A 24,973-nucleotide genomic window follows, 5' to 3' on the forward strand; every position below is an offset into this window, starting at 1 on the left:
TCCAAACAACTAATGATGAAGCATATACACGTATTAACAGAGAGGTGATGGATCCAAGATGCAGAATAAGGCACACATTTTTGGATGCAGTAAATATACAATTTTGTTTTGCTTGACTATTCATATTTGCTAGAAGATCTTGGTTTTTCTTTTTTTTTCTAATTGGGGGTTGAAGTTGAAGGAAGAGTTAGAATAGGGAAACGAAAAAAAGTCATTGAAGCATTTTTTTTAAATGCATAGGAAACAGATGGAAGACCCAAAAGATTAACAGACAAGTAGGGCAGCTTTGAAAATTACGATGGCTATATTATATATTTTAAAGAAAGGAAATTTGTACATGATAGAGATTTACAGTTTCATGAACAATCTTCTGTTATACTATGTAAATGTAACGGTTCATTTTAATTCATGTTGCCAAAGTTCAGATTTTTTAAAAATAGTCTTAAATTGTCTATTCATTACTAATCCTGTCAATGGGGATGTCCTTGATTCATTCACTTGATGAATAAATGATTTTCATTAAAGAATAAAGCTGTTTGGAATAGAGGTTTGGTCATTACATTAAATACCTCTGCCATCTTTTGAAGTTTTTTTCTTTATAATATATGTATGTTGTTCTGGTTCTGCTCAGTTCATTCTAAATACATAGGCATTTCCAGGTTTATCAAAAAAGATCCATTTTATCATTTCTCATTGAAAAGTAATATAGATGGGGAAGTAGATATTTAAGCTGGTAGTTATTTCCACCATCATTTTTTTTCCACAATAAAATCCAAGACTTTTCCCCACATCTTTGTTATCATCCCCTCCTTCAAACATCTTATAACTCAATCCCTCTATGCCCTCATAATTTTCTTGTTTCCAGTATAGATCTCCCCAATTTGCATTTGTTTGTTCTCTTTAAGGGCATTTCTACCGCCGTTAACAAGCACAGACAGGAAATGTGATGTTAAAGCCCAAATGTGGTGGTTTTTATTGTGCTTTAGAGTGGAAAAAGTTCTATTACCGAATCTTTGCAGATCTTTTCCATTTTCTTCTGTTCTTGAATTCCTCCATTTTTTTAAAATTCTCATTTAAATGCCCTTAAAATGACTGCTTAGTTGACTGTCTTGGCCGATTTTCTGTAAAATGATTTTTCCCTCCACTCCTTGTTTTGTCGTTCTTCATAAAATTTTTACAAACTAGCTTATGTTTTAAAATCAGTGTTTAAGTCGTGTTTGCTGACAAAAGCATTTTTAGGCTTTCTGATTCTCATTAATATGGCAATGCATTTACATCTATGTTAAATTATTTTAGTCTTTATCTATGTCCTTCCTTCCATTCAAATCCCATTTTCCATCATCAACTTGTTTAAATACGTCTGAATGTAGTTGTTTTAAATGCATTCCATTTTTCTCTCGTTTTCTTTCTTCCTTCTAACTTTGTGCTATTTTGATATTTGCTCTAAGCGGCGGTCTCAGTATACACGTACAGCTGATTGGGAAGGGGGGGGGACTCTCCAGCTTTCTAATTTCCTCCTTGAAAACACAACCTCAGGTGGTCTCACGAGCTCTTCCTTGGGAGCTTCTGAGACCGACGCCCCACTTCGCATCCTGGGAGCGCCCCTGCCCCTCTCCCACCGCCATCCCTCCTGCCTCCTGTCCCGCCTCTCCTCAGGCTCCCCGACACAGACACCAGCACCAGCCCGAGCCGAACCGTAAGGGACGTGAGGGGAATTCCTTTTAGCCAGCGGAAGCCTCGGGTTCCTTCCGGCTCCTGGTTGCGGGAGGCCGGGCCTGCGCAGTCTGGGCGTTGTTTCTCTTTCGCCGCGGAGGCGGGGCCCGCCGGTAGGCCGGGGCCGTTGGACCGTGATGTGGTGCTGACTTGACATTTGTGTAGGAGGCGGCTGGATACCAGGAAGTCATGGCGGGCCTGGAATTGCTCTACGCCTCGGCAGCGCCGGGGATCACCTGCAGCCAGGACGCGCTTGTGTGCTTTGTGCACTGGGAGCTCGTCACCCAGGGCTACCGAGGCCTGGGCACCGGCGACCAGGTACAGCCCCGGCCCAGCCCGGTGCCCCCTCCCCCATCGCCCCCCGCCGCGCTCCTCCCGGCGCCTACACGCGTGCATGTAGCCCGGCTCCTTGCTGCGGAGCAAGGGCAGCCTGGTATGGCCTGCACCCCCACCCCCCAAGACGCGCTCCTTACCCGGAAGGAGGTACGGCCCGCCGTCTTCCCCCCCGGACCCGGCACGGCCGCCCCCCCCCCCCCCAGCCCCACGCAGTTACACTTGATTCTCATCAAGCCTGTGACACACTTAGAAACACACTCTCCCAGCTGTCCGTGTCTGTTCACAGGCTGCCACACACCTGCCTTACCAGGGACTTGGTAGGGATGCCCACGCACACCGCTCTACTTCACAGTCTCCACATGCTCTTTGATCCATGCACTGTCCTCCCCGTGCTGTTCCTCCAACACACAAAATCCCATCTCTGATCTTTTTCACTGACTGTCCCTGATATCCAGAATGTTCTCCATCTTCATCTCTTCCTCCTGGCTCCCCCAAATTCCTTCAAGTCTCATCCAAAGGTCCACTTTCTGTAAGAAGTTTTTCCCCAATCCTTTTTAATTTTAGTGCTTGCCTTGTGAGACTATCCCAAGTTTATTCTGTATGTATCTTGTTTGTACATAGTTGTTTATGTGTTGTCTCTCTCCATAGGCTGTGAGCTTCTTGAGAGCAGGCACCGTTTTTTGCCTTTCTTTGTATTTCTAGGGCTTAGCACAGTACCTGGCACATAATATCTATTAAATTCTAGGTGACTAACTTAGTTAGAAAACTGGTATAGCAAGCCTCCTTCCCCCTACTTCTCACAGTGAGCAAGTGCCTGAAACAGTTACAAACCTTACCCCCCACACACAATGTACTACCCCTTCTCACCTTCCCCTAAAAATCCTCACATACATTCACACTAAGTTGGAATAGAATCATAGATTTATAGCTAGAAGAAGGTTTAGAGGTTGTCAGTTCTAACCCTTATTTAGATGAGGAAATGGTGGCCCAAAAGTGAGTGGTTTCTCCAGTCTGGATTCAAACCCATGTCCTCCAACTCCAGCTCTCTTTACATTTTACCACACCACCTCTTACTCTTTATTCCTACTCTTTCCTTACTAGAGAGCAGGAGAAACACTCACTCACTCACTCACTCACTCACTCTCACTCTCTCACTCTCTCTCTCTCTCTCTCTCTCTCTGTCTTTCTCTCTTTCTCTCTCTTGCTTTTTCTCTCTTTTTCTCAATCTCTCACTCACAGGGTGGGTCCCAAGGCCCAAACATCTTCCTTTTTACTCACCTTCATTTACAACCTTTTAAATTTTGTTATTTTTTAAAATATATTCTTCTCTCCAATTATGAGAAATACCAAGTTCTACCCCTTCTTTCTCTTTTCCATACTGTACTGTATTATTTTTTAACTCCCCATCTCTTTCCCCATTTCAAACCTTCAGAACAGAACCAGGCTGCACTTATTTTTCTTATTTAACTCCTTCAATACCCTTTAAAGATACTAAGGATCTGAAAGGATTACTTGTTTCTTCTCTCCAGTAGAATATTAGCACTACGTCATCATACGCATCCTTCAGACTACTTGAGTAAATTTCCCTTTAAGTTTTCTTTGGACCCCTGTGTTTTATTTTAAAGTTCACAGCTCTCTTCATCAGAAATGCTTGAAAGTCCTCTATTCCATTTAGGATTTCACTCAGCTTTGCACAGGATAAATTATTCTCTTTGGCCTTTTACCCTTTTGCAGGGTAAAGTTCTCTCTTTGGCCTTTTAAAATGTTGTATTCCAAGATCACCTTTAATTTTTTTGTAGAAACTGCCAGGTCTTAGGGTGATCCTGACTGTGGTTTCTTGGTATTTGAACTTCTTTTTGGATATTTGTAGTATTTTTTTTTTCATCTAGGAGCTCCAGAATTGGGTCCCTGGGACTTTTCCCTTTTTTGTTTGTTGGTTTTTTGTTTTTTTTAAGGAAGTGTTTAGTGGATTTTCTCAATCTTTGCTTTGCCCTCTGGTTCTCTTAAATCTGGATAGTTTTCATTCATGATTTCCTGAAAGCTGCATGTCTCTGGCCTATATCTGGCAGTGCTGGCACTGGCTTTGCTATTGACTCCCTTTCCTATTGCCCCTCAGGCTTTTAGCTAATACACAGTTCTGGGGTGTAAGAATTAACTTACTCTAGTTTCTTGGTGTATTTCTTGTTCATTAATCAGTCCGGCACAAACTTCAGAGTTTTCCTGGAATATATATGAGGAAGCTGGTCAGTCTGTCTCCCTCAGGCCTCCTTTCATTTTTTTATACTGGAGCAGGCCTTGGCTTTTTATTGCTGAGAAGATGATAGTATCAGAGATGGGGACAATCTTAAAAATTGTTGTATGTTATCTGTCCTACCCACTGTGGGATTTTTTCACCTAATTGATACACAGAGACGGTGATTTAGCAAGCAGATGCAGTCATCTTTATTCAGAAAGGAGATCTGGATTGGGGACAGGGATTAAAAGCCACAAGCATGTGTTCTAAAGAAAAATTAAAGGGACTCTGACTATAATATATTTTGTCTTTGTCAGAGTCCCTGAGTCCCTGAAGTAATCTTCAGATACTTAAAATTGAACATATTAAAATCTAACAGGCTATGATATTTTGCTACTTTTTTTTTCTCTTTCACTTTCATTAAGCTGTTAAATTTCACTTGTGTTTCCTTCAGTTTCATTTCTGCCATTTTTAGGCCTCTGAGGCTACTTGTCTTCCAGCTAGATCATTCTGAAAATATTCCAGGTATTCCTAGCAATTTCTGGTTTGTAGTATCCCAGCTGTTTGATTTCATAGCCCCTTTCTGTCTCTTAATTCCCCTCCTGAAAGTGCTGTGTGATCTGTATTTTTAGAAAATGTACTAATATGTTTTCAGAATTTTTTCATTTCAGAATTTCACAACATCCCTTGAAACAATTCCAGCACTTTGGGGTATTGCAAAACCAAGGCTGGGAACCCCAAAATATGCAAAAGTTAATATTCACCTAGTCAGGATGTTGTAGCAGAAACGAGATTGGAAGCCTGGATTCAGTTCTGGTTCTGCCACTGGCTGACAGTGTGGCTTTAGGCAAGTCACTTCCCTGTGCCATGATCTTTTAAGAGGTTTGAAACAAACTGCCCCTAGTATTCCTTCTAATACCAACACGGATTCTGTACCTTTAAATAAATCTTTCAAATACCAATGCATGATCTCTAGTTATAACCCTTAAAACACAAAGAATAACTCTCATGCAATACATAGAACTTCCATAATTGTTAATGTGGAAAATAAATCTGGTCATCTTTATTCAGAGAGAGAATCTTGACTGGCATGGGAATTAAAAGCCATGGGCAATTTGATTAAAGAAAAAGACTACCTGGGGCAGCCAGTTGGCGCAGTGGATAGAGCACTGGCCCTGGATTCAGGAGGACCTGAGTTCAAATCTGGCCTCAGACACATAACACTTACTAGCCGTGTGACCTTGGGCAAGTCACTTAACCCCATTGCCTAGCCCCCACCCCCAAAAAAGACTACCTAAATGATTTTTTTTTCAGTTGCTTTTCTACACAGTCTTGTGCAATATGATGAGTTTTTGCACAGAGGAAATTTGACTGACCAGAATACCCAGGAACTTACACATATTTTTTAAACCATTAAAGTGTGCAGTTATCCTGCCACTAAGAAAGCTCTAGAAATTCTCATTTTCACTTATACCCTGCCCACTATATCTTCACAGCCAGGTCCAGACGATAAGAAATCTGAGCTGTTGCCACATGGATGGAATGCCAATAAAGATCTTTATGTCCTTCGCTATGAGTCCACAGATAACTCAAAGGAACTCCTTCTGAAGGCCATCATGGTGGATGATAGCATGATTATCAATGCTTTGGTGAGTCCTCTGCTGTTAAGCCCAACCCTCCAGGAGCCTGCTAAATGGAGATATGACAGCCAGCCAGATGTAATGGATTGAGCATCTACTTCATTTGCTACAGTTTCAAGGTTTATATCCAAAGGGATGGAAGGGAGGAAGGCAGGCAGGCAGGACTTTCATGGTGAGGGAGGAGGTCTCTTATTTCAGCCTATAAACAAAGGCTCAAAAGGTATCTGACTAAAAACTTTTTAATCACAAAAGATATGTGAATAGGGTGAGCCTATGCATCCAGACCCCAGAACACATTGACATGCTACCAAATATTGGTAATTGATAGTATTAGAACCTGAATTTAAGCAGAATAATGTTTTATGGTAGCTGTTAGCTTCATAGGAACAGTGCTGTAAATGGCATGGTTATAGCACAATTTAGTTATAGTATGTTAATGGTGTCATTGCAGAAGATCAGTTAGGGCAATAATGTCTGAGCTGTGGTCAATATTGAAGTAGCAGTATGATATAGTGGAAAGAGCACACTAGAGTTGGAGTCAAAAGACAGTTCTGATCCTAGCTCTTCTCCTTAACCATGTGACCTTAGGTAAGTTGTTTCTCTCTTTGGGTATCCATCCCCTCATCTGTGTCTAATAAAGGGATTGGACTAGATAATCACTAAAGTTCTTCCAGCTCAAATCTACAGTTGCTTGACACTTTAAAAGAAGTAGATTTAGGACAAATAAAGGGAAGTCCTATTTTTATAGACAACAATGAATAAACATAGAAAGCTCATTTCACTTAAGAAGTGGGGGTCCCGATATCATTGTGCCTATGTTCTCATCTAAATAATATATGTTCTTTGGAAAAATCGCTGAGAATTCAGAAAACAGGGCGGCCTTTAAACTAGTGTAAAAAAAAAAAAAAACCAGTTGAGGGAAGGAGATTGCCTTGGGGATACTCCTTTGAATTTATATAACCACTTTTCTTTCCAGCTGGAGTCCTGAAGCCAGAGTAGCCATGCCCAGAGCATAAGACAGAATCAGGGAAAATGATTAGAACTGGATCTTTGCCATTCCAAAGTTTCAGAAACTCTCAAATTTTCTCTTAGGGATTTCTCAGCCAGTCTTTTGTGTCTGGATCAGGGGTGGGGAACCTGCAGCCTCGAGGCCAGATGTGGCTTTTTAGGTCCTTGGGTGCCGCCTTTTGACGAGTCCAAGTTTTACAGAACAAATCCTTTTATTAAGGGGATTTGTTCTGTGAAGTTTGGATTCAGTCAAAGGGCTGCACTGGAGGACCCAGAGGGCCACACGTGGCCTTGAGGCTGCAGGTTCCCCACCCCTGGATAGTCTGGGATAGTTTGCCCTGGATTCCCTCTGGGTCTCTGGCAACCTCCTCCTGACCCACTAACTTTTCTTTCCCTTTGCTGTTCTCCAGGAGTATAAGTCACAACAGGTGGTGGACTTGACCCTGAATGTGGAGGATTATGTGGATGGTGAACACCTGGGTGACTTCCACAGGTACTTCCAATAATTGCCCCTCCAGGCCACTCAAATAGGGTAAGAAGAGATGAGACAATTAGTAGAAAGATATTGTGGGATAATGGGATAGAACTGGGTGAGATTGAGACAGTCCAAAGAATTGTTTGAAACTAACCTAGATATGTACCTCCCAGATGCTGTTAAAGCTCTCAGTTATCCATGTATGATATATTAGCAGCAGTCTCAGGCTGGCTTTCCTCAGAAAGTTCTGGGATGTCCTGCATAAGCCAGGTAAATTTATTAACCCTCATATTGTATCATTTATTCAGTTTTCCTAAAGCTCAAACTTGATCATGTCACTTCCTGTTACTTTCAGGATAAAGTCCAGGCTCCTTAGTTTTTCATCTTGGAGATCCTCCACATCTGGCTCCCGCCTACCTCTCCTGCTTCACTACAAATTCTTTCACAATTAACCCAGCAATAAAAGATAATGAACCATTCTTTAAACACTCCTTTGGTTTTCCCATTTCTGTATCTTTGTACACATTGTTACCTTTTCTTACAATCTCTTTCTTTCCCATCTCCAGTTGTAAGGTTTCTGTCCATTTTTTATGGCCCAGTTCGTATTCAAAGTATATCTTCACTGTTTCCCTCTCTAACTTTTCAGTCTCTATTTATGATACTTTCTTCCTCTGTATCCCCTTAGCACTGTATTTGTACCTCCCTTGTGGGACTTTCCTATTCTGACTTAATATGAGTTATTTCTGTGCCTGCCAAATTTCCTGAACTAGACTGTATACTTCCTGAAATTCAGGGACTATGTCTTATTAATCTTTGTCCCCAGTCAGAGGACCCAATAAATTTTTGTTCAATTAAATTGAATTTAGCCACTTATTGACTATGTACTATGCTCATAGAATTATTTGAGATGGAAGTATAATAATAGAAGGGAAAGTTGAAAGAGAAGTTTTCTAAAATACCATGTATTCCTGGGCAGGCCAACTTTCTACGTTCTTTGCTTCCAAAATCGTATAAGAATAGCCTAAAATGATATGATTTAAGCTGATTCTTGAATTCTAAAGAACCACAAGATACAGGAACTAGTCAGAATGAGACAGTGAGGGAAATGAATTGGTATGGTGCCTGTTTCCTTTGAATTATCTGGACAAGTTTCCTTTACCAATCCATTAGCATGGGTATTTAAGAGCTGGTGATGAGGAGGGACCCACATTTTGAATAGATCCACCGTAACTCTTCTTTTCTTTTGTAACTGACACTCAGGGAAGAAATAGAGGAGAGCAATTATGAAAGAACATCCACAGTCTGGAAAACAGGACAGGCTAGTACATTTTAATCTATCTTTGCTTCTATTTTCTCATCTCTACTATGCTTGAGGGACTTGTGCCAATCAGACTACAGATATTTATAGATGGTGAGGAGCAAGTGAGTACGAAAATGCTTTGCTCTTCTGCACCTCTGTCTTCATCATCACGTTAGATGAAGCAGTAGGTTTCTTTTGCCATTGCCAGATTAGTATAACTGGGGAGATAAACCCCTGCTCCATCAGACTTTATTAATATCTAGCAGTCCAGTATCCAGAATGAGGAAGGGAATATAGCCTTGCTTGTGTTTTGCCCTTGCTCAGTTCACATCCGCGTTATCGTACCTAGTTTGGAGTGCCGAATTTTAGGAAGAACATTGATGAATTAATTTGTTCTCTTCCTGAGCAGGACAACCAGGATGGTTTCTAGTCCTGTTAGCATCTCCTAGTAGGAATTAGTTGAAGGAACTGGGGTTGTTAAGTTTAGAAAACAAACACTTGGAAGAGTATAGCATGATTTTCTTCAGACAACTGAAGGATTATCATTGGGAAAGAAAGAAGGCTTGTTCTGTGTGACTCCAGAAGAAAATCTAGAACCAATGGGGAAGAGTTACTGGGAAGCAGAGTTTAGTTCAATAGAGGGAAAAAGTTTTTAACAATCAAAATTATCTTAAAAGGGAATGGACTGCCTCCGAAGAAAGTGAGTTAACAGAATCTCTGAGCTTAAAAATACCTCAGAAATCATTTAGCCTCCACCCCTACCTAAACAGAAATTTCCTCTATAATTATTGAAGGAAAACTAACTACAGACATCATTGGAGAAATAGTTAGGCACAGGTAATGTGAACACTTGCTGGAAATATTATAGATAAATCTATCAGTAATTCAATTCAACATATGCAGGGCACTGTATTAGGTATGAGGGATACAATGATTAAAAATGAAACAGTTCCTGACTTCAATGAGCTTACATTAAATTAGACATGTTAAATGTATGCAAGTAAAGACAAAGTAATACAATGTAATTTCCAAGGGGAGAATATGCTAATAACTAAGGATAACTAAGGAAACGATCCATATCGAAAGTGGCTTGAAAGCTGTGTTTTGAAGGAAGCTAGGTATTCTAGGACCAGCTAGGTGGTATGATGAATAGAGCATTGGGCCTGGAGTCAGGAAGACCCAAGTTCAAATCCAGCCTTAGACACTTACTAGCTGTGTGACCCTGGGCAAGTCACTTAACCCTGTTTGCCTCGTTTCCTCATCTGTAAAATTAGCTAGAGAAGGAAATGGCAAACCACTTTAGTATCTTTGTCAAGAATACTCCATATGGAGTCATAATTGAACAACAAAGGTATTCTGTAGGCAGAAGTGATGAAAAGTATATTCCAGATTTTGGGAGCCATTTGTGCAAATTTAGAGTAAAGCTCACTTTACTCTTAGCCTGTGTTCCTTTCTCTATATATGAAGAAGTAAGGCATAGAGATGGTGGTGGGGGGGATGTCTTTGCCTCAGTTTCCTCATCTGTAAAATTAGCTGGAGAAGGAAATGGCAAGCCACTTTAGTATCTTTGTCAAGAATACTCCATATGGAGTAATGATTGAACAACAAAGGTACTCTGTAGGCAGAAGTGATGAAAAGTATATTCCAGATTTTGGGAGCTATTTGTGCAAAGGCGTAGAGATGGGGGTGGGGGAATGTCATATGTGGAATACAGATAGGTCAGTTTGATTGGAACAGAGTGTGTTAAGGGAGATAATATGAAATAAGGACTATCAAGCCATATTTTGGAGGATATTGAGTACCAGACTGAGGATTTTGTATTTTGTTTTGGAGGCAGTATGGAACTGCTGAACGTTTTTGATTTGGGAAATGATGGAGTTAGACCTGTGCTTTAAGGAGTATAATTTTGTTATCTCTTTGAGTGATTGAAGGGGGAAGAAATTAAAGGCAAGAGGGAGTTATACTAGGTGATCTGTTAAGATCTTTTAGAGTTCTAGAATTATGTAATTAGGTAGTGAAAGGCAAATGATATTACAAGAAATCTTCCTTCACTGTTGCTTTGAATCAGGGGGAGTTTTTAAATAAGGCTTCATTTCTACAATCCAGGTTTTCGCAAAGATATGCTGGACTTTGGGAAAAGTCCCTTCCAGTATAATTCATAAAAAGGAAGCAATATAGGGACTCAAATACCTGATGGTAAGAAATTGTTCTACACTACATGCATCCTAAAATATTGGAGCTGGAAGTGACCTTTCAAGATTATGTCTTACTTCTTCATATATAGAGAAAGGAACACAGGCTAAGAGTAAAGTGAGCTTGCCTGATGTCGCACAGCAAATTATTTGAATCAGAGCCAGGACTAGAATATAGGTCCCCTGACTCCTATTCCAGAATTTAATCAGAACTTATATACGGTACTTGGGAAGATAATTCTTTTAAAGCCTTTGTAGTAGCATCCACATCTTAGGTCCTGAGACATTGCAGCCTTCTGCAGTTGATTAGTAAGAAATGCCTGTTCTTCTTCTTGTATAGGTGAAGAGAATTAGAAGAAGTTTAATGAACTTAGGACATGTACTAAGTTAGAATGAGAACCTGGCCCAGAACATTCTAAAGTCCTACCTCCTGGCCTGGTTTGAGCCATACACATTGACCTGTTCCCTGTAGTTATTTGCTTCCCTTCCATACCTTTTCCCAAGTGATACAGCCTATGACATAAGATGAACACACAATGGGGAGCTGGTGGATGAGTCCTGGGGGAGCCAGCCAGCTGAAAGCTACATGCTCTCTCCCTGTGCCACTCAGATCCCCGTGCCTCTCCCCCTTTAGCTCTTTCTAATGGGGTGGTAAAGGAGGAGGGGCAAATCAGATGCCGAAGAAGCGTCGCCCAAAAACTCGGAGACGCCAGGCTATTACCTCCTCCACTAAGGGCCGCCAGGCGGCCAAACCACATCCGGGCACCAAGGCTCCTCGCCTGCCCAGGAGCTGCCAGGCGGCCCACAAGTCAACTATCTTTAAGGTTGCTAGCCAGCTAAATGTACCTCTACTTGACTACCCCTCTCGATCCCGCAGGGTCTACAAGAACAGCAAAGAGCTCCAGACACGGATTGCATCAGGCCTCATTTTGCCCATCAAGAACTCTTTGAGCAAAAGTGATCTGGCCAGTTCCTCTCGGGAGTTTCCACCTGCCACCTCCAGAGAATACGACCCTCTCCGTATTCCCCCTCACCACCCACACACCAGCAGGCAACCTCCTTGGTAAGTACAGAGTTGGCAGCATGGAGCAGGTAGCAATCATATCTAAAGTCCTAGCCTACCATTACTCAGGCATTCATTTGTCCTTGTGTTCCTCTTCCTGATTGGATTAGAGAATTGAATGGCACTTTTCTGTCTCTTTCTGTACCTTCTATTGACCAGCAACTGTGCTAGGCCCCTGGGGACACAAAAATGATATAAGCCCTACCTAGACTTTAGGAGCTTATGGCATTGGGAGGGGTGTGGGGGTAGACTACAATAGGTGTACAAAGAAGTATAATACAAAGTAGTAGCATATAATTGGAAGAACGGAGACATCTGGACTATATTCTAAGAAACTCTGAGGAGAGATATATAGCTTTTGGCTGGAGGGAAATCAAGGTCAGTGTTTGGCTTCCTCCCCTTATTTATTAGCACTGTATCCTCAATTGTCATACACATGACATATTTACATTATCTGTGAACATTTCCCCAATAAAATATAACTCACACAAAGTAGGTGCTTAATAAATAAACACTTGTTGGATTGCATTGGAGGGAGGAAATGGCCCCTGAGCTGGGCCTTAAAGGATGAAAAGGGTTTCTTTAGCAGGAATTGGGAGGAAGTGCTTTTCAGTGGTGGAGGCAGCCTAATCAGGGCCTTGGGAGTGGGGATAAGAGTAGTGAGATTAGAAAAAGTAGCCTAGTTTGTGCTGGAACATGGGGGATGTGAAGGGGAATAAGGTGAAACTAGGTTGAAAGACTGGGTTGGACCAGATGATGAAGAGCTATAAATGGCAGGAAAAGGAGTTAGATTTTTCTCCTCTAGGCAGGAGGGAGCTACTAAAGATTTTTGAGCAGGAAAGGGAACATATATGAACATTAGGAATATTACATTGGCAGCTGTGTGTTGATGGATTGAAGACTGGAGAAACTAGAGTCATGGAGACTAGTTAGAAACTTCTAATTGCCCAGAATTCTTAACCCTACTGGTTTCTGCAGGTGATGTTGAGTTATTAGCAGCTGCCTTAGGGTCCTGTTTGTCAATACAAACTCAAGCAATATAAAAATCCTACTGCAGTATTCTAGATTGGCCAGTGCTACTTTCTCAAGACCAGCAAGTATTTTGGGGGCACCCACGATGTGCAAGAGCTTTATGACCCAACAGGACACATTGAAGTAGAAAGAATGCTAGATGGGGATTCTCGAGATTTTGTCCTGGCCCTGAAATTGAAGTCCAGAACCTTGGATTTTAGTCACAGCTCTGCCATTCCAGGACCCTGAGCAAGTTTCTTCCGTTCTCTGGTACTTAATTTCATCCTCTGTAAAAAGGAGAGCATTGGACTAGAAGATTTCTAAGCTCTCTGCCAGCCTCAAGATTCTGTTGCTCCGATGGGAATGAGGGTTCCTGAAACTGTTAGCTTGCTAAAAGAATCCTTAAGGTATCACTCATACATAGTGAGTGGTTTCTTTGCCAATTGTTTTTTTTTTTTTTCAGTCTTTCTATTTATTGCATGACAGGTTTTTGGTGGAGCTTATACTTTTTTCAGATCACAAGCCATTTGAAATAAGAGGTTATAAAGCCAGAATATTTACACAGATCAGTCAGTAATTCAACAAATATTGAAAAGCTCTGTCACATGTATAACATTATGTATTTATTACTATGCTGAGAGTAACACAGAAAAATTAGGATCATTTCCTTGCTCTCAACTAGCTTACAACCTAATTATAGAGTTGTATATATGTCAATATAAATAACATATACAAGATGTCATAACAAAGTATAGGAAACTACTAAATCAAAGTTAAAGATAGTTTTTGCTGTAGTGTTAGTCTATGGTTGTAACCATCTATGCAAGCATCTAGATGAGGTGAGACTGAGCTGGGCATTGAAGAATGGGTAGAGTTTTGGTAGAGGGGAGAAAGCATTCACATCAGGTGAAACACAGTGGCTTCAAAAAGCCTGTTGAACAGTCAGCAAATCCCTAAAGTCACCCAACCACTTCAGCCCTGTGGTCCATCTTTTGGGGCACATGTCCTTTTTTCTCCAGTTAGACTATGAAGCTCTTGAGGGGGAGAGGCAGAGTTACCCATCTTTGTATCCCCATCACTTGGCCCCTTGTCCTTCTTTCTCTTTAAAGACTGTATTTAGGCACCAATTCCTCTTTGGAGGGAAACCTTCTCCAGTTCCATCAGCTGAAAGCAGCTCTTTTGCCTCAAGTTCTCCCAGAGCATATTGCCTTTATCTCTGATCACAATTCAGTCTTGTCTCATACTTATTTGTATACTTGTCTTATCTTGATCTTCCTAAAACATCATAAGATTTGTATCTCAGCTGCTGAGCACGTGACCTTGCCATTTAGTAGTAAACACAATTTATTTTGAGACTCATCATTAAGTTTTTTTTGTTAATGGTGCTGATGAGTAGGCTGGTTTGATCAGAGTGAAAATGCATGTAAGGAAGGACTGGAAGATAAGGCTAAAAAAGATGGATTCATAATATTTTGAGTTGGAAGGGACCTTGGTTATCATATTTACTCCACATCCAACTTGTATATGTGAAAATTGAGGCCCAGAGAATTTGTGATTTGCCCAAAGTCACGCAGGTAATAGAAGTAGCAGAATCATGACTTGAGTCCAGATCCTCTGACTCCAGATCCAGGGCTAATAAATCTCTCACATCGACTCAGTGGGACCCAAATTGTTGTAGAGGACCATCCGAAGTTAAGGAGCTGGGATATATTAGCTTGGGCAATGGAGGGAGGGGTCTCTGAAGATTTTTGAATGAGAGTAAAAAGAGAAAGTAACAGGAAAGCAGTTCTATTGAAAAATTGGGCTGGTGGCAACCTTCCGGAATGGATTAGAGGAAGAGTGTGGAGGTCTCCTGTGCCCTCCCATCTCCCAGCACCCATAGACATTCCATACAGTGAATAGAAGACCACGGAGACAAGTGCAGTTGCCAGCATTAGCAGCGCCTCACTCACACCCATTTTAGACCATGGAAGCATTTTAATCTTCAGTCCTTATATTAGGGCCTGGCTGGTGAGATAAAACAGAAAAAAGGATGGAATTGGTTCCACTCATTCAGTGAGACAGAGATGGGAACAGAGGTAAGAAGGTTTATGTACTAGGCAGACATTCCTACCCAATGAGGAAGAGGGAACCATTTGGGTATGAGAGGGTATAAGTCCAGAAGAAATACATTTTAACTTCTTATCAATAAAAGTCTCCTTTGGGCCTAATGGATGATAATGTAGTCTCTCCCAAGCAATGGCAGACTCTCCAAGTCTTGGGATGATGTATAACTAAGCTTCTCTGTTTTGTGTGCTTCTGCATATAGTTGAATTCTCTCCTTTCACCCTACCCTGACTCTCCCTCCAACACGCCCTCCTTTGTCAGCACAGATGTCAATAATGACACTAATTCCATTATAATAACCTAGCTGCCAAGTTGCTTAGCAACCAAGCTCACACACTTTCACCTTTTTATTTCCCCCTCAAATGCCCATCCTGGGAGAGGGTGGGGCTGGAAGGAAGAAAAGAAAAAGGGAATAGCAGCAGCTGGGCCACCTGTCTGGCTTCGATGGGGTGTTAATTACAGCATCCCCAAAAGCACGAGTTGGAGAGAGATCCCATATCAGTAAATGACAGTCCCTTTCCTCTTTCTTTCCCTCTTTCCCACCATGGGTCATTTGGGGCCAAAAGAGCCCTGGGCAAGCCAGCTAACAATTTATCTTAATGGCATCTATTTAACAGGCCAGAAACTCCCTGGGATCTAGAAGCAGCAGCTAACTTGAGTTCTGTGGTAGAAGTAGCTAGTTCCCATTCCATACTGGGCTGTTGAGCCCCAAAAGCTATGAAAGCTACGGATAGAAGTATAAAATCCTAAGCCAGGAATTAATGAATTGTCTACCCCCAAAAGCAGTTCATCCACCATCCTCAAATCACGAAACTTATAAGTGAATGAGATGTCTAACCTAGACCTGCTGGTAGCCACCTGCCTCATGATGTAACTGTATGAGGGAATATAGATGAAGAAAACATTTGGTTGGGATGAGTTTTGGGGAATCCTTTTTTGCAAGACTGCTCTGTAAAATGAGGGGTTGTAGATATATAAGGTCCATCTCTTCCAGCTTTAACATTCTATGTTCTCAAGCCCCTTTCAGCCCTGATATTCTTTGGCTTCTGAAAGTCTGTTTCAGTGTGAGGCAGTGTGGTGTAAAGGCAGAGAGGGCATTGGTTTGAGTCTCAGAGGTTCCAACACTGACTGTCACATCTGTGTGACCTTGCAAATATGTCATTTAATCTTACTGTGCCTCAGTTTCCTCATCTGTCAGATAGGGATGATGGTAACTCACATTTCTAAATGCCTTTGACGTTTACAAAGTACTTTCCTCATAACTCTGGACATTATTATTCCCATTAAATGAAAATAACTAAAGCTCAAAACAAGTTAACTTGCCACAGCTAGTAGTAAGTGTCAAACCCAGATTTTAAACCCATAGCTTGTTGAACACAAGTCCAATGTGGTCAGTCTTTTGTGCTATAACATGAGACTTTTCCTCCTTTGTAAATCTTAATGTCACATAGGAATTCAGGTTAATTAGGGAAAGCTCTTCCTTAATCTCCCTCAACAGTCCTTTTGTCTCAGCTCATAGTCAGAAAGTTTATTGAGGGGATTTGTTCTGTGAAGTTTGGATTCAATCAAAGGGCCAACCTTGAGGACCTGGAGGGCTACATGTGGTCTCGAGGCTGCAGGTTCCCCACCCTGGTTTATTCTCATATCTAAACTGAGTCCAAGTCCATTCTATCATAGGCAATGCTCATTTCTCCTCATTCAGTTCATCATCACAGACCTGAAGAGCTAACAGTTATCAACCACTGTTGTTCCCGAATTGTAAAGTCTGAAGCAGCCACCCCTTAGCCTTTTCCTCTCCAGACCAAATGATATCTTTGTCCTTTGCATTGGTGGCAGATTCTTTTTAATTCTAGCATAAGGCTGACCTTTGGCGGGGGGGATTACCATATCAAAAGAATGAGATTGTTTCTCTTAGGGCTCCTGCTGGCATCTTTAAAGTGGTAGCCTTAAGAGAAATCCAGCCAAACCTTTATTTGCAAACAAACTTGTCTCATGGTATTGCAATAAAAATCTCCATACAACCCAAGAATTTCTTGCCCTTATCTAGTAGTCTTCGTAGTCAGATTCCACTGCAATAAAGAAACTTGGACAGCCCCTTCAAGGTTTTGGTAATGAGATTTGCCATGTATTCAGATTAATTAATAATCTAAAGAAAATTTTATGCCTTGGGAGACTTATCTGTCTCCCGTCCCTGTTCCCTACATTCCATTTTTAAGAGCATTTTACTCTGGGGTCTAATCTACTCAGAGCCCATCTGGACTTTGTGCCCAGTTGTGAGTGCCATATTTTAGAAGGAACATTGACAAGATGAAACACATCCAGAAGAGGGTGACCGGAATGGGAAAGGAGTCAGACAGCATCATATAATGATTACTTAAAGGAAATGGGACTGTTTAGCCTTGAGAAGAGGTAAGAGGTCAGGCTTGATTGAAATCTTCAAATATCTGAAGAGTTGTTCCACTGGCTTCCCTGGAATCAGTAAAATTATAAGGAGGCCGATTTCAATTCATTTTGAGGAAGAATTTCCTAAGCATTCGAAATATCCCAACATTGGAACAGACTAGGGAGAACCAGATGCTCCTCACTATTGAAGGTATCCAGACATAGGCTAGATGATCACTTGTTCAGGGATTTTGTAAGATGGGAGTGGGGTGGAATTCATGTTTCAGGTATTGTTTGGGCTAGGGAACTTCTAAGGTCCTTTTCCCAAGATTCTGTGATCCTATAATAATATTCTTATCCCCTTGCTTAAAAGCCTGTAGCTTTCCCTCATAAAAGAATAGGAGTGGTGATTTCATTCTAAGCTGAGAATACATGGGGTACATCCAGACTGAATATATAAGCCCTTAATCCTGCTTACAGATTCAAAAATCCATTTAGCTTTTCTTCCCTTGGGACTTAGGACTTAATTTGTAATGTTTTCATCAAACTGACCTTGAGCTAGAATACATAGAATCACCAAGTGGCCATAGGTTCAACAGTGAAAAGGGCAGAACTAGGTGTGTAGCCCTTATGCCTGTATTCTGTATGTTCATATACGTCCTGTTTATGTTTACCCTTCCTACATACTTCAGTATCCTCTAATTATAGATGATTTTTTAAAATAAAGGATAAAAACTCTTATCTAAGCTGGTGTCTTTAATTGTATGCCAGGTAGTACATATATCAAGGCTTTGACATATGATATGTGTTGTCCTGCAGGGTCTTAGGGCTTTTAGCACAGGACCTCTTGCTATTGATGAGCCATAGACATTTAGCAGCTTTATCTAGGGTAGAAGCTAGCCATTAGTCTACAAAATTCCCCAGGAAACAAGACATTCCACGGCTGGTTTTTGCTTAGAATCAGAATCTTAGAAGGGATGATTAAAGGTTATCTAATCCAATCTCCCACCCAGTCCCTTTTGCAGCATCTCTGACAGGAAGCATTAAAAGGTTCTTATGACACCAAGAAAGCAAATGCTTTCAACCTTTAGGTAATGAAGGTAAAGGAAGAGGTTGAAAAGGATGACTTTTCTTTTAAATTGATGTTGGCAGGAAAATGCTGTTCTCCACTAAAACTTGACCTGAATATACCCTAAGGATATAGAATGGTGTTTCTCAGTTTTTTTCAGTGCCTGATCACCTCAGAACCTTGAATCTGCTAGGGCATATTGGGGATATTCCTATTTCCTGCCTCCTTCCTCCCTTTTTAGTCATTTGTTATTGTATGTTTATCTATACACTCACAGCAACATGGTATAGTGGAAAGAGGAAATGCAGTTAGAAGACTGGGTTTAAGACCTATTTCTGCTACTTATTGGTGTATGATCTTGGGGCAAGTAACTTCATCTTTTTGGGCCTCAGTTTTCTTACCTGTAAAATTGGGATAATGCCACCTAAGTGGTTATGAGGTCAAAGGAGATATCAAATGTTGTGAAGATGCCAAATTAAACTATAAAGTGCAAGATAAATGTAGAATAGTTTATGTACCTACATGACTGCTCACATTTCTGTATTACTTTACAATTTTCAAAGGGTTTTTCATGATGTCCACGTGAAGTAGGTGATACAGGATTTTTATCTCTATTTTTTAAAGGAGAAAACAGGTTCTGAGGAGTTGTGCCTTGCCCATGGTCAAACAGTAAATAACTGGAAAAACCAGAAATCTAACCTAAATCTTCTGATTCTTAGTCATGTATATAAAGTAGAATAAATATGAAACAAATATTTTCCCAGAATCTGACATATGAAATATGAATGAGACTTAGTCTTATTTTTCAGTGCATAGCTATACATTTTTTCCAAGGAAATCTCATTTGAGGTGTATTGTCTGTTATAGATAGATATGGCACATATCAGTCAAATATTTGTGTACCTACAGTGTTCAAGTCTTGCTTTAATTTATATATATGCATGCCTACATACCTCCATCCATTGATATTCCCTGTCATCATAGTTACATACCTTCTGTCCAGTGGTCAAAAATTGCAGATGAAGCAGGGGAAGAAACCTAGGTTCTCTTGATACAATGGATATCTGCTTCATGCTGCCTGGAAAACAATACTAAAGATAATAGCATCCCAGGAGGATAGATATCATAAGTCACCTGCTTCGTCTTTCAAATGGGCTGTGAATTTTGCAGTAGCTAACACTGCAGAAATGAGAAAAAGGAGAGAGTAGTGTCATGAAAACCCTAGAAGGAAGAGAGTATCAAGAAGAGCAAGGGTGATCAGCGATATCAAAAGCTGCAGAGAGGTCAGGAAGGATGAGGATTGAAAATAGATCTGATAATTAAGAAGTCTTTGGTAATTTTGGAGAGAGAAGTTTCAGTTGAATAATGAGGTCAGAAGCCAGAAAGCTCAAACAAAAGTTGAGAATATAGTGAGAGAAAGGAAATGGGGGCACCTATTGTAAGAAGACCTTCTCAAGGAATTGAGCCACGAAACGAGAAAGTGATGTGGGCCTACAGCTAGCAAGCATGGATATCAAGTGAGAGTTTTTGAGGACTGGCATGTTTGCAGGCAGTAGACAGAGATCAAAGATAAGTGAGTAGAGATGATAGAGGGAGCAGTCTGCTGGAGAAGAAGGGATGGAACGGGATCATTTTTGTATATTAGAGGGGTGGGGTTGCTTTGGTAAGGAGAAGGGACTACCTTGTGAGATGAGTAAAGTTGGTGATTGTGGCAAAAAGCCTCTGGGAGATGTGAGTTGAGGGGAGAAGAGGAAGTTTTCAGCAAATGACCAGGATGAAATATGAGGCAAGGTTCTCACTGAGAAGGTGGAGAGGGGAGGAGGGTCTGTGAGATGTCTAAGGAGGAATGAAAATGTTTGGAAAAGCCATTGTGGTGAGTGGGATGGTGAGTCAATTAGGAAGTTATAAAAAGATTACCTTGCTACAGTGAGGGCTCAGGTGAGATGAGATAACTGAGTGGTGATGGTAGAAGGTAAACCTGGAAGTGGCAGTGGGGGGAGCAAGGAGTATTCCAACTGCCCCCCTCAACCAGGGAGTGGGAGGGGGTGCAAATGAATGAGAGTGTAACAAATTCTAGAAAAGGAAGGCCAGGGAAACTGTCATCAGGAGGATGCTTGGTTTCACTGAGAGCCAGAAGATAAAATTAGTGATAATAGAAAATTTTAAGATGAAAGCAAGTTTGCTGCCTACAGTATCCAGTAGGTAATCAATCTCCCCCAGGATTCTCCTTTAGACCACATCCAGTAGAAAGCTAAGAAGACCCCAAGTATATCATATATGTATTTGTCCAAAGACCCTCTTATTTACTTTGTATCAGTTTTCAAGTGTGAATGTTATGGGTATGACCCCTCTTAACTGTCCTTTCATGTTTTTTGTTCTCTCTCACCCCTGCCCCAACTCTATTATTAGCTCAGAGTGAATAACAGCTATTGTGAGACTTATGGAGGATTTAGCACTAGAAGCATGATGGTAGTGGCCACCAGAAACTTTATCCTGGTCACAGGTGCTCTGTGGCTGATGGCTTGTCAGAACAGTGACCTGGATCAATAAAACCCCCCTTCCTTGTAAACATACCTGCATCTACTCTAAACCACAAAATCCTTCCTGGCTCATTAGTAGGAGCTGACTGGAACAGCACCAGTTTGTGAGTTTTTCAGGACTTTAATTTGTAGCTTTTTTTAAAAAAAGTAATCCTACATTAAGCAGAACTAAAGGCTACCTAGGATCAGGAGAGAACAGGCCTGTGCCCCAAGAAACTAGCTAAATGGCATTGTCACCTCTGGACTATAAGGACCTTTTGGTCTTTTGAATGCTCTCTTCCCTCCAAGGCCAAAATGCTTGCCATTGTCTCTTTTCCAACTGCCAGAGTTATGTGCATATTCTCCCTGCCTCCTCAGCCACTATGCTCGACCCTGTCCCCTCCCACAGGTGCTGGGCTGAAGTTGCACATCCCCTTGGCTCTGGCATAATTGTGTTTCATTTGTTTCAGGCGTGATCCCCTGGGTCCATTTGCTGTTGGGGGAGAGGACCTGGACCCCTTAGGGTGAGTGCGGCTGGGGAGGTGGCAGCTCCAGGTTGCTTTCAAGGCTTTCCCTGCCTACAGCTCATCTTCTAATTTTAGAGCAATTCAGTCATGGTTCAGAGTGGAAGAGGTAGGAGGAACTGAACAAATCAGAAATAATTATAGCTCGTCCTGCTCTTGACACCCAACTTTGGGAAGGAGAGCTTTTGTTTGACAGTGAGATGGAAAATGGTGTCAAGACCTAACATTCAGCAACTCTGGAGGGGAAGTTTGAGGGCGGGGGGAATGTAAGCAACTATACCACTGATTCCTAGCTCCATTTTCCCCACATACAAAATGGGGGTATGTAAAATGATCTTACCTGACAGGGATACTGAGTTTGAAAAGAACAGTGGGTGTGTGATTAGTTACCAGACCCAGGGAAGTTCAAGTAGATGCCCTTCTTAGAAAGCCTCATGGGCCATTTACAAATCATTGGTGTCAGATCCCACATTGCAGGAACTGGTCCTATAGTAGCCTTAGATCCTATAAATGAATACTTTGTGATTTCCCCCTGAGTTTTATTGGATAACCTTGTTCACTTGCTTCTCCCTTATGATTCCTTTCTTTATCAATTCATTTGGATTAGATATTAACCTCTTTTGCAAGTTGATGCCAACTTTGGGATCTCTTTCTAGGGAAAAAAGATGGGGCGTGGGGTGTGGGGGACCTAGTGGCTCTGCATGCAAGTTTGGAAACGTAAGTTTCAGTCTCCCCTCCTCTGAAAGTTCACATATATGGAATTGCGTAAGGCAGATGAACCAGAGTTGTGGTGGCCAATTTCCCATTTTAGGACCAGATGTGGATCTTCAGAGCTTACAGTGCAGATCCTAATGCAAACATGAAAAAGAAATAAATTGCCATTTTGAGTTATATTGATGCTGTGGTTTAGTAATGCTGTGTTCTTCAGAAGGCATAAAATATGACAATGTGGCAACACACGAGGGCAATCTAATGAACCAAAAGTAGATAGAACATTTTTCATACTCATTCAAAAATTGATTGTGGCCCTTTGCTGATGACACTGGTGAATTTCTGACTCCTACCTTTAGGTGCATTGAACACCCTTGTTCTAGAATATAGAGGTGATTCTTTTTGTTTATGTTACTGTTGACTCATGTAGCCTTACAGAATTGGATTTGCCCTTCAGGACTGAGGACACAAATTCAGAGCCAGATTCATATTTCAATCAATAGGGTGTGCTCTTCTACACTTACCACTTTATTGGTATGTAGTTGTCCAGCCATATTTGCATCTCATCTTTGCCTATCACAGCCAAACTTCCTGTCTGTCCAACAAGATAGGAACAAAATGGCAACATCTTTCCCTACCCTTTACCTTTGCCCACTGCTCACCCTTATTTCTTTCTTGCTTCAGGGGTCAGAGAGGTGGTATGATTTTGGACCCCCTGAGATCTGGTTTCCCAAGAGCTCTCATTGACCCATCTTCCGGACTCCCCAACCGGCTTCCTCCAGGCGCTGTTCCTCCAGGAGCTCGATTTGATCCTTTTGGCCCCATTGGAACTAGTCCATCCGGGTAAGTATTTAATGAGTGCCTTACCTTAAATGGCAGGAGAATTGGGCCCCTGGATTTGATCACGGAGTAGTGTGCAATCAAAGGCAGCCTGTTCTGTTCCTCTCATTTCTATTCAGCCCTGCACAGCCTACCTCCAGTGTCAAAAGCTTACCTCTAGACTTTGTGGAGCTTTCCCCGATACTTTTCCCATGACGGGCATAAGCCAGGGGTAACTATGGATAAATGAGAAGGTTCCTTCCCTTAGTATGTGAACTGTTATGGAGAAAGTACTAAATCTGGAGTCAGGGGACCTGGGTTCAAATTCTGACTCTGCTATTTCTTACCTGTGTGACCTTGGCTAAGTCATTATAACTCTCTGGGCCTCAAGTCTCTTTAACTGTGAAATGAAAAAGTTAGAATATATGGCCTTTAAAAGGTCTCTTCCAGCTCTAATCCTATAATCTTATGATCTTTTGCTCTTATGACTTCTGGTCACTCAAGGAACTATCAATCCCTCCTCCTCCCCAAATTCACCACTGCTATTTTCATTACAGACCCAGTCCAGATCATCTCCCACCCCCAGGCTATGATGACATGTTCATGTGAAGGCCATAAAAATGTAACATCCCAGCCTGAGCATCCTTATAGAGCTGAACCAAGATCATCAGTTTTCATCCAGTTCTGGAGCTTAGGAATCCTCTAATGGGTTGGAAGATCAGCTGGAATTATCTGCCCATCCCCACAATTACCAAAGCACCATCCATTCTCCACCTCTGCCTTGAAAAAACTCACTGCTTGTAAATCAAGAAGAGAAGTCAACGTGTTTATCTCTTTCATCACCAACTTCTGGTTCCCATAGGAAATTTTTGGCAGTGTGTGACCTCATTCCTGCTTCAATCCTGGTTGCAGTGTTCTAAGGACAGAAAGCATTTGATGTATTATTAAGAACTCAAATGTCAATACAAAAATTGTGTTGTTGGGTCAGTCTTCCACTTTTTTTCTTAAATGCATATCGTGTTCCCTCCAAAACAAAAAGGCTTTGATGTTTTATGATTCTTAGACTAGCCTTCCCTTTCTTTTCCCCGATGTGTGCCTTTGTATAATTTTCACATGCTTTTTCTTTCATAAATTACTATTGCTGCTTCCATTACTGAGGCTTAATCCCCATTTCATTTGCTGTGGATGGAAATGTGTAGCTGCAATCTGTCTAGTAGAGGCAATGTGGATGATTTGGGAAGAGAGGAGAAGAGAACTGGGAACACAAATTTTACTGATTTTTACTTGTTGGAGCCTGGGATTGCTGTCCATGATGGGGCTCAGCCAGACCTGAGTTGGAGATCAGAGTGAGAAAGAAATGAAGACCAGAGCTTTTATAGTACTGTACTATTGGGCAATACATCCTAAGTCATTAGACTTGTTCAGTGTTCATTAGTTCTGGAAAACACTTTTGATCCTTGATAAAGTAGAAATCATCTAATCAAATGCCTTCATTTTTATTTACTTTTAAACATTTTGTTGGTGTCTTTTGTTTTTACATTAATGATTTTTGGATATATCTCTCTCTGCTCCTGTTGCTCTCCCCAGTTATTCTTCCCTTGTAAACAAAAAAAGTTAAGCAAACCAATGTATCAATGGCATTTGAGAACATATGCAATAATTTATACGCACAGTGTCTTATCTTTTTACCTCTCTAACAGGATGGAAGGAGGTTCATTTTCTAATCCCTTAGGACCAAAGTGAGTTATAATTGCACAGTACTCACTGTTTTTGTTTATAATGTCGTAGCCATACATATTGTTTTCCTGGTTCTGCTTATTTCTTACTGCATTAGTTTCTGCTAATGTCTCCAGATGTTTCATTGAATTTCTT

At 41.2% G+C, this 24,973-nt stretch overlaps 1 protein-coding gene and 1 pseudogene across 1 annotated transcript; one reads left to right on the plus strand and one right to left on the minus strand.

Moving 5' to 3' along the window:
- LOC114047230 overlaps window positions 1–1,870 on the minus strand; it is a 71,785-nt pseudogene extending 69,915 nt beyond the window's left edge.
- On the plus strand, window positions 1,788–24,586 carry LOC114047079 (proteasome inhibitor PI31 subunit-like). Its single transcript, XM_027867784.1, has 7 exons — window positions 1,788–2,031; window positions 5,779–5,931; window positions 7,341–7,423; window positions 11,775–11,960; window positions 21,518–21,571; window positions 22,967–23,125; window positions 23,659–24,586. The coding sequence occupies exons 1-7, from the start codon at window positions 1,903–1,905 to the stop codon at window positions 23,708–23,710; spliced, it is 816 nt and encodes a 271-aa protein (XP_027723585.1). The 5' UTR covers window positions 1,788–1,902; the 3' UTR covers window positions 23,711–24,586.
- The last annotated feature ends 387 nt before the right edge of the window (window positions 24,587–24,973 follow it).

The sequence above is a fragment of the Vombatus ursinus genome, unplaced genomic scaffold, assembly GCF_900497805.2.
Source record: "Vombatus ursinus unplaced genomic scaffold, bare-nosed wombat genome assembly UNPS02014786.1, whole genome shotgun sequence".
Classification (NCBI taxonomy): Eukaryota; Metazoa; Chordata; class Mammalia; order Diprotodontia; family Vombatidae; genus Vombatus; species Vombatus ursinus.

What these genes read in the sequence shown, in the direction of transcription:
- LOC114047079 (XM_027867784.1), top strand. Translation starts at nt 1,903, where the DNA reads ATGGCGGGCCTGGAATTGCTCTACGCCTCGGCAGCGCCGGGGATCACC. An exon ending in GCCTGGGCACCGGCGACCAG is followed by an intron (nt 2,032 to 5,778) that starts GTACAGCCCCGG and finishes ATATCTTCACAG; the next exon opens with CCAGGTCCAGACGATAAGAA. An exon ending in ACCAGCAGGCAACCTCCTTG is followed by an intron (nt 11,961 to 21,517) that starts GTAAGTACAGAG and finishes CATTTGTTTCAG; the next exon opens with GCGTGATCCCCTGGGTCCAT.